The following is a 17157-nucleotide window of genomic DNA, read 5'->3' as shown; positions in this document are numbered from 1 at the left end:
AAATATATCCAGCTGTAGCCTTAGACAACCCTCCTCACACTGCGTAACACCATGTATTCATGTTATTCACAAACCAACTAATTGTACCTCCTACATTTACAGCTTTCCAGTCAGAAAATCTTCTTTCCATCTTCATCTTCTGTCTCATATCACTAGGAGATATTTGCATCCACTCTGCCAACTTACCCTACATCCCATGGACCTGCGTACAATGCACAACCTTGTCAAAGTCCAGACATCCCTGTGGAAAACATCAATGCATTGTCCTTGGGAATAATCTCAGTTAACTCTTTCCCACAAAATAAAAGCCATCCTGATCAATCCTTACCTTTCCCAGTGTAGATAAATCTGGTCTCTTAGAACTTTTTTTTGCAATACTTTCCCTGCAATTGATGCAATACTCACTGGCCTGTGGGCTTATCATTGTTGCCCTTCTTTAACAAAGTAACATTATTTACTGCCCTCTAGCCTCCTAGCACCTCATCTATTGCCAATGAAGTTGCAAAAATCTCTATCAGGGCCCCAACAATCTTCTCATTTGACTCTCATAGCAGCTGAAGATACGTCTCATTTGGCTCTGGGCATCTCACAGCTCCTCCTTAATACTCACATGCTCCAGAATATCACTTTTCCTTGATCTGATTTCTCCATCTACAATGTCTTTCTCCTTGGTAAATATCCAGCAGATATTTATTCAGAACTTTGATCACATTCCTTGACTCCACAGATAGTAACCAGGGAAAGAGTGACAACTTGCTTTCAATATACTCATAAAGCGTCTCAGGATTCTTCTCAATCTTGTCTGCCAATGGTATTTCATGGGTCCTTTTATCTTTAAGTACTCTTCTACACTTAAAGGATTCTCCATTTTGAGATGCATGTACCAGTTATGTTTCCTTTTTTCTCATCAACCCTCTATGGTCCTTTACACCTGACCTTGTCATCCTTACCTTTTGCACTTACCGGAACCTGTTGGTCCTGAACTATGTGTATCTCTTCTGGAAAAAAAATCTGTTGTTTTACCCGCAAGCATCTGTTCCCAATCTAATTTCACCAGGTCCTCTCTTATGCTATAAAAACCAGCCTTCCCTCAATATAGGACCTTAAATTCTCGATCATCCTCATCCCACTCGATTATTACCTGAAACTTACAGAATAATGATCATTCTTACCCAAATCCCCCCCATTGAAACTTCCACCGCATGTCCAGTTCATTTCCTAAGTGTTGTCTCAAAAACTCCCTTGGGTGCTCTTCACAAAGTCCTCCTCGTCCAAACCCTATATAAAGGCAATCCTAGTCAGTACTGGGCGGAACTGAAACCCCCACTACTATATCCTTATTCTCTTTCACTTTTCTGTCATTTGTCTACATATCTGATCCTCTGTGTCCTGATGAATGTTGGGGTGGACTGCAGTGTAACCCAAGCAAAATGATTGTCCTGGTCTTATTTCAAAGTTGCATTGATAATGCCTCATTGGAAGAACCTTCCAAGACATTCTTCTTCTATATTGCCATCTTATTCTCCTAAATTAATTCCGAATTAATTGGGGCACCACAGTAGCTTAGCAGTTAGCACGACATTATTACAGCTTGGGGAGTTGGGGTTCAGAGTTCAATTCTGGTGTCCTCTGTAAGGAGTCTCTATACGTCCTCCCCATGGAATGCAGGGGTTTTCCCCAGGTACTCTGGTATCCTCCTACAGTCATAAGACCTACTAGATAGGTTAATTGGCCATTGTAAATCGTCCCATGATTGAGTTGTTGAGGGTTGTTGGGGTGGTGGGCAGGAAGGGTATATTCCACATTGTATCTCTAAATAAAATAAAATCAACAAATAATACTGCATTTAAGATCACTAACCCACTCCCAGCACACCTGAAACTTTTATACCCTGGAACTGTATTGAAGAGAATCTGTACATTGAGCCTTCTAAGTATGGAATTTGTTCAGTATCTCTGCTGCAGTCTGTTTCCATAGAATCTTATATAATGCTTCTCTCCTCGTCTACATTGTATGGAATTTGAAGCGTGTTCTTTCATCTTGACCATAATGTATGGAATCTGACAGGTCACTGGATGCATTTAAGGCAAAGGTCGATAGATTCTTGGTAAGTCGGAGCGTGAAAGGTTACGGGGAGAAGGCAGGAGAATAGGGTATTTTTGCAATAGTTTTCCTACAATTGATGCAATACTCACTGGCCTGTGGGCTTATCATTGCTGCCCTTCTTTAACAAAGTAAAAACATTTACTGCCCTCTGGCCTTCTAGCACCTCATTTATTGCCAATGAAGTTGCAAAAAGTTGCAAGTCAGGGCCCCAACAATCTTCTCATTTGACTCTCATAGCAGGCTGTATTGTAAGGAGCCTGTACTGACGTATTTAATGTTCTCTGTATAGTGTCTGTGACCTCTGACTACATTATATGAAATCTATGTTACATAGTGTATCTGCCCTTCTCTGTATGGATGGAATCTCAGAGAAAATCAGGTAGGTGCTGGATCCTAAGAGACAGAATTTGTAGATGCAACACACATAAAAGTTTCTGGTGAACGCAGCAGGCCAGGCAGCATCTCTAGGAAGAGGTGCAGTTGACATTTCAGGCCGAGACCCTTCGTCAGGACTAACTGAAGTGCTTCCTTCACTTAGTCCTGACGAAGGGTCTCGGCCTGAAATGTCGACTGCACCTCTTCCTAGAGATGCTGCCTAGCCTGCTGCATTCACCAGCAACTTTTATGTGTGTTGCTTGAATTTCCAGCATCTGCAGAATTCCTATTGTTTGAACTTGTAGATGGCTTTTTTTTAGGGCAGCTTCTGATTGAGCCCACTAGGGGATCAGTTATTCTGGATTGGGTGCTGTGTAATGAACCAGATTTGATTAGGAAGCTTAAGGTAAAGGCACCCTGAGGAGGCAGTAATCATAATATTAATAGAATTCATCCTTCAATTTGAGAGGAAGAAACTAAAGTCCTATGTATCATTATTAAAGTGGAGTAAAAGGAGGAATGAAAGGTGAACTGGCTAAAGTTGACTGGAAAAGGGGACAGTGGCAGGGATGACAGCAAAGCAGCAATGGCTAGAGTTTCTGGGAGCATTCTGAAGATGCAGGATAGATACATCCCAAAGAAGCATTCTAACTGCAGGTTGAAGCAACTGTGGCTGACAAGTGGATGCAGTTTCTGTTACTAGGGAGAAATGCTTGGAAAGCTGAGAGGTCTGAAGGTAGATATCACCTGGACCAGATGGACTACACCCCAGGGTTCTGAAAGAGATAGCTGAAGATTGTGGAGGCATTAGTCGTGATCTTTCAAGAATCATTTGATTCTGGAATGGTTTCAGAGGATTGGAAAATTGCAAATTTCACACCACTGATCAAGAAGGGAGAGAGGCAGAAGAAAGATAATTATAGGCCAGTTAGTCTGACCTCAGTGGTAGGGAAGACATTGGAGTTGATTGTTAAGGATGTGGTTTTGGAGTAGTTGGTAAAATAGGCCGAAGTCAGCATGGTTTCCTTAAGAGAAAATCTTGCCTAGCAAATCTGTTAATATTCATTGAGGAAATAACAAGCAGGATAGACAAAGGAGAATTAGTGAATGTTGTGTACTTGGATTTTCAGAAGGCTTTTGACATGGAGCTGCACATATGGCTGCTTAACAAGATAAGAGCCCATGATATTACGAGAAAGGTACTAGCATGGATAGAGCAGTAGCTGATTAGCAGGAAGAAAGGAGTGGGAATAAAGCAGCTTTTTCTGATTAGCTCCCGGTGACAGGGGTCTGTGTTGGAACCACCTATTTTACATTGTATGTCAATGATTTGGATGATAGAATTAATGGCTTTGTGGCTGGTTTGTAGATGATACAAAGACAGGTGGAGGGGCAGGTAGTGTTGAGCAAGCAGGGAGGCTGCAGAAGGACTTGGATAGATTAGGAAAATGAGCAAGGAAGTGGCAAATGGCATACAGTGTCGGGAAATGTATGGTCATACACTTTGGTGGAAAGGAATAAAAGTATAGACTACTTTCTAAATGGGGAGAAAACTCAAAAATCCACAGTGCAAAGGGACTTGGGAGTCCTCATGCATGATTTCCTCAAGGTCAATTTGCAGGTTAAGTTGGTGGTGAGGAAGGCAAATACAATGTTAGCGTTCATTTTGAGAGGACTAGAATATCAAAGCAATGATGTATTGCTGAGACTTTATAAGGCACTGGTGAGCCCTCACTCATAGTACTGTGGTCAATTTTGGGCCCCTTATTTAAGAAAGGATGTGCTGGCATTGGAGGGAGTTCAGATGAGGTTCATGAGAATGATTCCGGGAATGAAAGGCTTATTGTATGAGGAGCAATTGATTGCTCTGGGTCCTTACTCACTAGAATTTAGAAGTTGTCATCTCAGAGAGATTCTTTTTAAAAGCTATCTCACAATGAAAGGCCTCAGTAGAGTGGATGTGGAGCAGATGTTTCCTATGGTTGAGGAGTCTAAGACCAGAGGGCATAGACTACAGGGACATTGCTTTAGAACGGAGATAAGGAGGAATTTCTTTAGCCAGAAGGTGGTGAATCTGTGGAATTTTTTGCCACATGCGGTTGTGGAGACCAGGTCATTGGATGCACTGAAGGCGAAGTTTGATAGATGCTCGATAAGTCAGATCGTGAAAGGTTACGGGGAGATGGCAGGAGAATAGGGATGAGAGTGAAATGTATCAGCTATGATGAAATGGCAGAACAGACCGGATGGCCTGAATGGTCTAATTCTGCTGCTATGTTTGAAGGTCTATTTGCTCAGTTTATTGCTCTCCATGTGTATTGTGTGGAATTTAAATAACATCTCTGCACTGATCTCTGTTGTATGGAACATGTACTAGCGGCTCAGCCAAAGTGTATTTGAAGGAATCTGCAGTGGGCCTCTTTTCTATCAGTTGGACATTGAAATAATTATAATCAGGCACTACCTTGGTCAATTCCTGGGCATTAGCTAGATTATCGACTGCGATTGCCAGAAACACATTCAGCAAGGTGTCTTTTCATCAGAGTTAAGGCATTCAGAAAGTGAGCTGACAAACCGATAAGACAGTCTTTTTAAAAATGTAGTACCGGCCCTGATTGGAGAAGGTTGTCCTTATTGCAGAGAATCCCAAACCAAATCCTCCACCCAGCAAAGAAACAAATCACATGACAATCAACAAGTAATCAGTGTAGTTATGGCAGACCCAGAACGGTCCCAAACTGCTGATTCTTTGCTGGAAATGTAAATAGTGAGAACAGAATGCAGTTTCTCCATTTGGTGTTCCTATCAACTAGTGAATTAATAGGCAGGTTCACATTCATTTCAATATCTGCAACTGTTCACTTGGCAGAGAGTTTTAAGCATGGCAGGTGGCTGACAAATGTGAGTATATGGTCTCATATACGAAACTGCAGGACCTTATACTTCTGTGCTTTTGCAGTTGGTGCTCAAAATGAGGACTCATACAGAGGGATGTGCATATAGAATGGAGATAAGGAGGAATTTCTTTAGCCAGAGGGTCATGAATCTATGGAATTCGTTGCCACAGGCGGTTGTGGAGGCCAAGCCATTACGTATATTCAAGGTAGAGGTTGGAAGATTCTTGATTGGTCAGGGCATAAAGGGACACAGGGAGAAGGCAGGAGATTGGGGCTGGGAGGGAAAGTGGATCAGCCAGGATGAGTTTGGCTCCTATATCTCATTGTCTTTTGGTCTATACACTGGTGAGACCAAATGCTGAGTACGTAAACATCAGCTATTTGTACTGTGTACAATAGCCAGCTCAAGCTTCTGGATACATGCAAATTCAACTTCCTTTCTCGTTCCCACAACAATGGCTTTCTCCTGGCTCTTTGAGGTCCACCAAAAACCAGAGGAACAACACATCATACTCTAAAACATGACAGAATCTGCAGACGCTTGGGATCCAAAGCAACACACACAAAATGCTGGAGGAACTCAGCAGGTCAGGCAGCATCTATGGAAAAGAGTAAACTATTGACGTTTTGGGCCAAGACCCTTCTTCGCCCAATAATCTGCCTGCATGGTCTACAATCCAAAGGTTTGAACATTGACTTTTCCATCTTCAGTTAACCCTCTTCCCCCTGTGTTGCTTTCCCACTCTTACCAGTCCAGACAAGTCCAGTTCAACTTTTCTATTGCCCCTCCTCTACCCCATGTTAGACATCACCCTCTCTAACTTGATTTCATCTTCCTATCACCCATTTACCCGTCCTCCTGGGTTTCTTCTCCCTTGGTTCAAATTTCCTTTTCCTTCCTCAACTTATCTCCATCTGCCTATCATTCCTCCCTTATCTGATTCTATCATATACTAGTCTCTGTCTCAATGCTGCCCCTCCCCTTGTCGGCTCCAACTGCCCATCATCTGCTCACCTGGTTCCACATATCACCTACGAGCCCTTGCCTCACCGTCCCCGTACAATTCCATATTCTGGCTCTCTTCTCTATACCTGGGGTTCCTAACTATTTTTCATGCCATGGACCAATGTCATTAAGCAAGGGGTCCATGGACCCCAGGTTGGGAATCTCTGTTCTACACTCGCAGTTCTGATATTGAGGCTTGACCTGATCCCTCCACCTCCACAGGTGCTGCCTGATCCAATGGCCATGGAGGGACAACATCTTGATTAACTACCCAACAAAATGGTCTTCTGTTCACTCGTGGGACCTCCTGTTCTCCCCAGACAACCTGGGACACAACCATTTAAATGTTCCAATATTGCTTCGTTTGGCAATCTTCATGGTTTTGCCATGGTCAAAGGCCACAAATCCTACGGCAACTTATTCTTCCTGAAGAGCTCATACTGAAATGTCTGGTATTGATCTCTCTTCATTTGTCTATGGTTTAATTTCTAGACCCAGACTGTAGTGGTGCTAACCCTCAACTTCTCCTGGAAAACCAGATTCTAACACTTAATACTAGAACAATCACCCCAACTATCCAGTAAGATTCCTGTAGAAAGTTAGGTTCAAGAATCAAGAATGCTAGGGTTCTTTCAACAAAGTGATTTGTGTTCCTCCCAAGTCACTGAACCACCCAGGTCAAATAAGAAGTTGGTAACTTGTTGCCAGAAGTTTTAAAAACTTGTATGTATTTCTTTTTCCTAATAAAAGACCCTTCCACTTCCTTCCTGCCACTATTTTTGATCTTTGTGTTAATCTTCAATGAGCTTATTCCTCTTTTTGAATCAGATTTGACCTTAATCCTCCATCAGTTTTCTAAATCTTTCTTCAATTCCAAGTCTGAGTGTGAGGAGAGACTAACTATTGGCCAAACTCTCCAGCCTTGTGACTTCAATTTGCTTGCATTAACCATAACTTACATGTATAAACTGAAAAGTGCTGAAAAAATTATAGAAGGGCATATGTAAGATAATAATACTCTGGCAATTAATGTGTTGGATTATCTCCTTTATGAAGACATTATTTCCTTTAGTGACACCTTTACGACCAGCAACCTCGCATATGTGAAGGGGAGGTTGAGTAACATTTTACTGAATGGCCAATATCATTTAAAAATGACATCAGCCCCTTCTTTCATATCAGCAAGGTAGTGCATTATTCACTCTAGGCTTTGAATATTTTGAAAGGATCCCTGAGTTCCTAATCAGAGAGTATAGTCTGGAAGAGCAGGAAGTTTATCGAGCCAAAGGATACAGTTGCCGAAGAGTGTGAGGACAATGAAATAGACAGAAGACCACATTCCAGAGTTTACACCTCCTTGTGATTTTATCCCATTGTACATCACCTCGTTCCAGTCTTCACCCGTTAAAATCTGTAGGGAAAAGATTTCACATTACTCTGGTTGCATAAGCAGAAGGAACTCAAACATGCAAAGGTCAGATCTGGATCAAAATCTTGTGGACATAATGGGACCAATATAAGGAAGCACAGAAATTAACATTGATTTTCATTACCACTCAGTAAAAACACCAGTACCCTGTTTACAGAAAGCTGGAACCCTGGTCCTCTAGTTCAAACAGTCACAGTACTCAAAAAAAGACAAATGTGTGGGTTGTATGCTGCCCTGCCGGGAACCTGATGTGTAGCCCTGCCTGCCAATGGCAATGACGATCTAATTGCTGCATATTTTGGTGTGGAGTCATCCAGTAATGCAGCAGAAATCGGCTACATGCAAGGAATGTGCTGGGAGAACTTGGGCAAGCGGTGTGGCTATTCAACAGATAAGGGAAGCAAAATGCATCCTGCTAGCACCCCCTGCAATGACTGTGCTGGCAGACTGCCTGGGTAAAATCTAGAACTTTGCCACACCTTGTCTGTGCTGAACCACAATGCTGAATTAAACTAAATCCCTTCTGCCTGTACATAATCCATAACCCTGCATCCGTGCATATTCATGTGGCCCCCCACTGCCCCTGGCAACATGTTCCAGGCACCCATCACTCTGTGTTTAAAAAAAAATCTTGCTGCTCTTATACTTCAAACTCTGACATTTCTACTCTGGGAGAAAGATTCTGATAATGCCTCTCATAATTTAATAAAGCTCTATCAAGTCGTCCCTCAGCCTCTGATCTACCAGAGGAAGCAATCCAACTTTGTCTGCCCTGCAGTCACTCTCTCTAATCACTTGTGCTAGAAGGTGCTGGTGCCCCTCCCTCTGTTTGGTTGCGAGCTCTCCTCAGCTCAGAGATTTCCTCGATAAGCTTGATGACCAGTGACTACCTCACGTTATGTCTCAATGAATAACTGTACACAGAGCTATGCCAGTTTGAGTTGGTGTGGCCCGAGTAATAATCGGCATGGCAGCTGGACAGTCCATAACAGGTTCTTGGCGCAACACCGTTGTCAGTAACATACTTCATTGTATTGCCCAGATTACGACAGGGTTTGTTCCTGAACTGTTTGTAAGTGGGAATTGAACAACAGTGTGTGGGAGAGGATTACTGAGACAGCTATGAAAGCAGAGCAGGCAGATGGGTATGCCTATCAGCTGGCCTCTCAAATGCTTGTGCATAGGTACAGAGTGTCCGTCAGTCGGAGGTTTGTAAGCTGGGGAGGACTTGTACAGCTGTAGTGACTCCTTTTCGCACAGATTTCACCAATGTCCTTGTTTCCTTGTTACTTTACATAGCATCACTGACTTGTGACCCATATTTTCATCAATTAACCATAAAACTGTACCTCCCTTAATCGCAGAACTCTGCAGAGAGTGGTGCGGACAGCCCAGTGCATCTGTAGTTCCCATGATTCGGGACATTTACAAGGACAGGTGTAGGATCATTGGGGACCCAAACCATCCCAACCACAATCTATTCCAGCTGCTACTATCTGGTAAGTGCTACCACAGCATAAAAGCCAGGACCAACAGGCTCTAGGACAGCATCTTCCACCGGGCCATCAGACTGATGAACTCGTGCTGATTTGAGTGTACTCTATATTACATTGACTGTTCAATTTACTATAAATTCCCATGATTGCACATTGCACATTTCGATGGAGACGTAACGTAAAGATTTTTACTCCTCATGTATGTGAAGGATGTAAGAAATAAGGTCAATTCAATAAAAAAAATACATATCACCTTTGTTACATTTGTACAAATCTACTAATATTTGCGTATCTTCACATCACTCACTCACTGATGACCCTATCTGACTCATTTACCACATGCTTTTTTTTAACCACACACAGAATGAGGTTCTGTTAAAAGTCATAGACCACTACAGAAACAAGCCCTTCGGCTCATCTAGTCCATGCTGAACCATGAATCTGCCTAGTCCCATTGACCTACATCTGGAGCATAGCCCTCCATAACCCTTACATCCATGTTCTTAACCAAATTTCTCTTAAATTTTGAAATCAAACTCCCACCCTTCATTTTCGCTGGCAGCTTGTTCTACACTCTTATCACTCTCTGAGGAAGAAGTTCATCTCATGTTCCCCTTAAACATTTCACCTTTCTACCTTAACGCATGACCTCTAGTTTTAGTCTCACCCAACCACAGTAGAAAAAGCCTGTTGCATTTAATCTATCTATACCCCTCATAATTTTGTATGTCTCTATCAATTCTATCCCCCATTTTTCTACGTTCCAGGGAATAAAGTCTGAACCTATTGAACTTTCCCTATAACTCAGGTCCTCAAGTCCTGACAACATCCTTGTAAATTTTCTCTGCACTCTTTCAATCTTATTGAGTATCTTTCCTGTAGGTAGGTGACCAGAATGCACACAACACTCCTAATTAGGCCTCATCAATGTCTTGTACAACTTCAATAAAACATCTCGATCCTATCTAGGTATTTATCAGTGAGTGATCAATCGTACACATGTCCATCTCTCATTGAGGGCACTCACCTCCAATTGACTCATATTATGTAACTTCACTCACTGCATTTTAATCTCTCTGTATTTAATGTCTTCACTAATATAACATATATAGGATCATAGAGTCACAGATGTAAAGCATAGAAATATGCCCTTTGGCACATCTCATTCCTCTCACCTTAAACCTAGGCTGCCTTGTTTTTGATAGCCTAACCTTATTAAAATGGTTTTGGCTATCTACCCAGTCTTTGTCTTTCATAATCCTATAATACTCCTATGACATCATCCTCCATCTCCATTGCTCCAGGGAAAACATGCCAAGCTTATCCAATCTTTCTGCATAACACATGTCCTCTAATGCAAACAACATTCTGGTGAACCTCTTCGACACTCTGTCCAGCAAAATCACATCCTTCCTATCGAACTACACGCAGTACTCCAAGAGCACTCCTGCCTTGTATAGCTACAATGTGATAATTCACTTTGATATGTCCTCTCAGCCAATAAAATTACACATTACAAATTACACCAGTCACTGATTAATTTTGCAAATCTTCACCTAATATTAACCAACATTACATCGGTATTCACTGACTGACTGACATCACCCTAATGCAATGACTTGAGAGCCCAGTAATGTCTTAGTAAGTGAAAGTTTTTGATCTGAAGAATCGATATGGAACTGCGACAATATTGTTGTGATTTGTACTCTCATGTTGCAATTGGCCAAAACTTGCTTTGTCAATTTTGTTAATCTGCTTGAAATAGGACCTGACTACTTTTGCAAGTAAATCCAAAATCATCACTCAAGGGCCAGCAGAAATTACAACAGAGTTTGTACATCATCTGCACTCACCAATGTTATACCTCTTCAAAGCACACAGATTATTACATCTCTTCACAAATGCTTCACATTTGACTCTATAATTCTATGTCTTTGTCACCAGTCATCTTCACTATGCCACTTAGCTTTACGTCTTCATTACTTACTGACTTGTCATTGATTACTGGATATAGTTTAAGTTTATTGGCCTTTGACTCATTGCACATCTTTGTTTCTAACTGACAATTACTGAAAAACTTTGGATGAATACTACTTGCTCTTTCTGATGATTATCAAGTGCTACACACAGAGGGACACATTCTATGGAATACACCATTTTCTGATAAGTGATCTTTGTGCTTTGACTAGCACACTTCTTTTTCTTCAATGCATCTCTGCATAACTTTGACTTATTCATGCATTAGTAAGGCCTTCATTTAAAGTGCTGGACACCTGTACCTGAAACACAGTGATGATTGCAGCGGGAAAGGTGTCAAAGTTGGTTGGAGGTGTACCTTCCTCAAAGTTGAATCTAAGATGAAAAGAACATGTGAAAGGACTTTAAGGTTGCACAATGAAACAGAAAACAACATCAGTCACTCATGTATCGTTATAAGGAAGTAATGGGTTGGTGCAGTAATAGAGAGAAACAGCATAGAAATAGTGGCCCTTCAGCCCACTGAGTACATGCTGACTGTCAATCATTACTTATACCAATCCTATATTACTTCCATTTCTAAATTTTTCCCAATATTCTCATCTACGCTCCGCAGATTCTACTGCTCTAGTGGCAGGTTATAGTCACCAATTAACCTACAAAACTGGAATGTGGGAGGAAACTCGAACACACTGGAGAAATACACACAGCCACAGAGAGAATGTGCAAACTCCACACAGAAAGTACCCAACACTGGAATTGAACTTGGGTCTCTGATGCTGTGAGGAAGCTGCTCTACCACAAGTCTGGAAAATCTGCGAGTGAGACTTGCCTCTTGGCTGCTAAACTTTCCACCCACCATCTGTAAGGCAAAAATCTAGAGTGTGAAGGAATAGTCTCCAACAATGTTCCAAATTGCTGGGTCCCATACCCAATGCAGTCTGTTCTAGTGGCAGACCCGACATGATATTCAATAGTTAGTGCCATGTCTTGATGCACTTTGGCTACACTGCATATTATTCAAAGAAAGCACAATATCAACGTCAAAACATTTGAGGAAGCACCCATAACCTCCACTACATGAAAACTAAAGATACTTGTTTATTTTATTTAGAGATGCAGTGCAGAACAGGCTATTCCGTCCCTTCAAGCCACACTGCCCAGCAAACCATCAATTTAACCCTAGCCTAATCACTGGACAATTTGCAATGACCAATCAACCAACTAACCGGTACATCTTTGGACTGTGGAAGGATACCAAAGTATCAAGGGGGGGGTTGATGTATTGACTCCTTCCAGATGATGTCGGAACTGAACTCTGAACTCCAAAGCCCCAAGCTGTAACAGTGTTGTGCTAACTGCAACGCTACGGTGATGCCCAGGTATGTGGGAGTACTGTAACTTACACAATCCATTCCAAGACCTACACCATTCTAATCTGGCTCTCTTTGTCTTTTTGTTTGGTTTGGAATCCTGATGTTTCCAAACTAACAGCATTTGGCATTTCATCCAACTGGCAGCAATTCAAGGCAGGTCTCCACAAACTTACTAAGCACAAGGGCAATAAATTTTGTCAGCACATCTCAAGAATGGTTGCAAAACATTCCATTAAATATCATGCAATGGTGATTTCAAATGGATGAGGTGCCATTTTCCACACCTTTGGTGAGTGAAGTAGGAAATATAGAACAGATGGCCGTGAGAAGCTGTTGAGGTGGGGTTGCAGGAGAATGCTAGGTAGACGAGGAATGTCATCGGATAGGGAAGGGAATGTGGGTTTGATGACATGGTAAGGTGAGTAGGTGAAGGTGAAATGGAATGTGGTAAGAAAAGTATAGGAGTAGGTTTGAGGGGCAAGCAAGAAGTTGGCAATAATATCCCTGATAAGCAAGAGGAGTTAGGCAGGCTGAGCTGATACTTAAATCAACCAGATGTGCGGGGAATACTCACTGACCACCAAACAGCTGCATCCCCAGAAGAGCAAATACAACGATGAAGAGGAAGAGGAGGAACAGGAGGCTGATGATGGATTTCATCGAGCTCATTAAGGAGACTACTAGGTTCCGCAGAGAGGCCCAGTACCTTGGGAAGAGAGAGGAAAAGGGTTATCAAAGGGAAATAAAAGTCAAGACAATCAAAGACTACACACATGTTTGAGAAACTTGTGAGAAGCATGGAACAGAGAGCTAAAGGTAAAAGGAGTGCTCAGGAGGCAGTGATCATAATATAATAGAATTCACCCTAAAATTTGGGAGGGAGAAGCCGAAATCAGATGCATCAGAATTACAGTGGAGTAATGGGAATTACAGAGGCATAAAAGAGGAGCTGGCCAAAGTTGATTGGAGGGGGACAATAGCAAGCAAAAGTGATGGCACCGCAGCAATGCTGGAATTTCTGGGAGCAATTTGGAAGGTGCAGGACAGATGCATCCCAAAGATGAAGTTTTCTAAAGGGAGTAAGAGGCAACTGTGGCTGACAAGAAAATCAAAGCCAACATAAAAGCAAAAGAGAGGGCATGTAATACAGTAAAAATTATTGCTGAGCTGGAGGATTGGGAAGCTTTTAAAAACTAACTAAAAAAGCAATATGGAGTGAAAAGATTAAATATGAATGCAAGGTAGCCAATAATATAAAAGAGGATACCAAAAGTCTTTTCAGAAACATTAAAAGAGAGGTGAGAATGGATATCAGACTGCTGGAAAATGATGCTGGAGAGATAGTAATGGGGGGACAAAGAAATGGTGTACAGACTTTATTTCTCAATACTCTTCAACAGCAGTGAGCCAGAAATTTGTGAGTGTCCGGGGACAGAAATGAGTGCAATAGCAGTTACTAAGGTAAGCTGAAAAGTCTTAAGGTCGGTATGTTACGTGGACCAAATGGACTACACCCCAGGGTTCTGAAGGAGGTAGCTGAAGAGATTGTGGAGACATTAGTGATGATCTTTCAAGAATCACTAGATTCTGGAATAGTTTTGGAGGACTGGAAAATTGCAAAAGTCACTCCACTCTTTAAGAAGGGTGGGAGCCAAGGACAGGAAATTATAGGCCACTTAGCCTGATTTGAGCAGTTGGTAAGGTGTTGGAATCTATTTTCAAGATTGAGATTTCAGGGTACTTAGAGGCGCATAATAAAATAGTCCAAAGTCAGCATGACTTCCTTAAATGAATTCTGAGTCAGTGGATGTTGTTTACTTGGATTTTCAGAAGGCCTTTCACAGATGCCACACGTGAGGCTGCTAATCAAGATAAGAGCACATGGTATTACATGAAAATTATTAGCTTGGGTAGAAGATTGGCTGACTGGCAGGAGGCAAAGACAATAAATAAAGGAGGGCCTTTCCTGGTTGTTTGCCAGAGACTGCTGGTGTTCCACAAGGACTGGTGCTGGGACTGCTTCTTTTTATGTTATATGTCAATAGTTTGGATGACGAATTGATATCTTTGGGGCCAAGTTTGCAAACAATAAAAAAAAATAGGTGGAGGGACAGGTAGTGTTGAGAAACAGGGAGGCTGCAGAAGGACTTAAACTGATTAGGAGAATTGTCAAAGAAGTGGCAGATGGAAGAATTGAATTGAAGAAGAATTGAATTAACTTTATTTCTTACATCCTTCGCATCCATGAGGAGTAAAAATCTTTATGTTACGTCTCCGTCTAAATGTGCAATGTGCAATTTATAGTAATTTGTAATAAATAGTATGTAGAACAGTCAATATAGCATGAAGTATGATTGTTATCAGTGTGAATTAATCAGTCTGTTGGCCTAGTGGAAGAAGCTGTCCCAGAGCCTGTTGGCTTTTATGCTGCGATACCATTCCCCGGACGGTAGCAGCTGGAACAGTTCGTGGTTGGAGTGCCCAATGATCCCCAATGATCCTTCGGGCCCTTTTTATGCACCTGTCTCTGTATATGCCCTGAATAGCGGGAAGTTCACATCCACAGATGTGCTGGGCTGTCCGTACCACTCTCTGCAGAGCCCTGTGATTGAGGGAATTACAATTCCCATACCAGGCAGTGATGCAGCCAGTTAGGATGCTCTCAATTGTGCCCCTGTAGAAAGTCTTTAGGATTTGGAGACTCATGCCAAACTTCTTCAACCGTCTGAGGTGAAAGAGGCGCTGTTGTGCTTTTTCACCATCCAGACCACGTGAGATCCTCGGTGATGTGTATGCAGAGGAACTTAAAGCTGTTTACCCTCTCAACCCCAGATCCATTGATGCAAGGAAGTGTATGGACATGCAGTTTGGTAGAAAGAATAAAGGCATGGACCATTTTCTAAAAGGGGGGTAAATTCAGAAATCAGAAGTGTAAAGGGACTTGGGCAGGATTCCCTAAAGGTTAACTTGCATGTTGAGGTAGTGGTCATAGTGACACCAATGACATAGGTAGGAAAGGTGAGGAGCTCCTGAAGGAAGATTTTAGGAAGTGGGTAGAAGGCTAAAAGTCAGACCTCGGTTTGCTACAGCTGTTTGGGAGGGTTAAAACTAATTAGGCAGGGGGATGGGAGCCGGAGTGATAGTGCTGATGATGAGATAGTTAGTTTACAAACAGAGTCAGTGTGTGGTGAGACTACTAGCAAAGAGATGCTGATGATAGGGCAAAATTGCAGTCAACAGGATGAGTTGCAATGTATAATGTGGACAAAATCAAAACGGGTGATGAATGCGCACAGTATACGGAATAAGATAGATGAGCTTGTACTAAAGTTACAGATTGTATTATGTTGTAGGCATCATTGAATCATGGCTGAAAGAAGATTATAGCTGGGAGCTTCACATCCAAGGACACACATTGTATCAAAAGGACAGGCAGGTTAACAGAGAGGGTGTCGTGGCTCTGTTGGTAAAAAATTAAATCAAATCATTAGAAAGTGGTGATATAGGAACAGTGATGTTAAAGGAGCTTAATGGGAGTTATACACAGACCCCCAAACAGTAGTAAAGATGTGGTCTACAAATTACAACGGGAGATACAAAATGAATGCCAAAAAGGCAACGTTACAATAGTCACTATGTAGGTTGATTAGGGAGATCAGGTTGGTGCTGGATTTCAAGAGGGGGAATTTCTAGAATGCCTACAAGATGGTATTTTTGAGCAGCTCGTGGTGAGCCCACTAGGGGATCAGCTATTCTGGATTGGGTGTTGTGCAATGAACCAGAATTGATTACAGCACTTAAAGTAAAGGAACCCTTAGGGGCCCATGATCATAATATGATAGAATTCACCCTGCAATTTGAAAAGTAGAAGATAAAGTCAGATGTATCAGTATTACTGTGGAATAAAAGGAATTACAGAGGCATAGGAGAGGAGCTGGCAAAAATTGACTGGAAGAGAATACTGGCAGGTCTGAAGGTAGATGTCATGTGGACCAGATGGTATAATCCCAGGATTCTGAAAGAGGTGGCTGAAGAGATTTTGGAGGCATTAGTACTGATCTTTCAAAAATTAATTGATTCTGGCATGGTTCCAGAGGAATAGAAAATTGCAAATGTCACTCCAGTCCTCAAGAAGGGAGAGAGGCAGAAGAAAGGAAATTATAGGCCAATTAGTCTGACCTCAGTGGTTGGTAAGATGTTGGATTTTATTATTAATGATGTGGTTTTGGGGTACTTGGAAACAAATGATAAAATAGACTGAGTCAGCATAGTTATCTTAAGGGAAAATTTTGCCTGATAAATTTGTTGGAATTCTTTGAAGAAATAACAAGCAGGATAGACAATGGAGAATTGGTGGATGCTGTACACTTGGATTTTCAGAAGACCTTTGACAAGGTGCCACACATGAGGCTGCTTAACAAGAGGCCATGGTATTACAGGAAAGATACTAGTATGGATAGAGCATTGGCTGATTGGCAGGAGGCAAAGAGTGGGA

At 41.9% G+C, this 17157-nt stretch overlaps 1 protein-coding gene across 1 annotated transcript in view; it reads right to left on the bottom strand.

Moving 5' to 3' along the window:
* LOC134354620 (probable voltage-dependent R-type calcium channel subunit alpha-1E) overlaps window positions 1-17157 on the bottom strand; it is a 484959-nt gene that overhangs the window by 205312 nt on the left and 262490 nt on the right. The window contains exons 13-16 of the mRNA XM_063063634.1: window positions 13237-13368; window positions 11589-11661; window positions 7678-7795; window positions 4946-5013 (exon numbers count right to left, since the gene is read on the bottom strand). Of these exons, the coding sequence (XP_062919704.1) occupies window positions 4946-5013; window positions 7678-7795; window positions 11589-11661; window positions 13237-13368 (391 nt within the window). The remainder of the gene's footprint in view (window positions 1-4945; window positions 5014-7677; window positions 7796-11588; window positions 11662-13236; window positions 13369-17157) is intronic.

The sequence above is a fragment of the Mobula hypostoma genome, chromosome 12 (genome assembly GCF_963921235.1).
Source record: "Mobula hypostoma chromosome 12, sMobHyp1.1, whole genome shotgun sequence".
Classification (NCBI taxonomy): domain Eukaryota; kingdom Metazoa; phylum Chordata; class Chondrichthyes; order Myliobatiformes; family Myliobatidae; genus Mobula; species Mobula hypostoma.
This window is presented reverse-complemented; position numbering and strand designations above follow the sequence as displayed.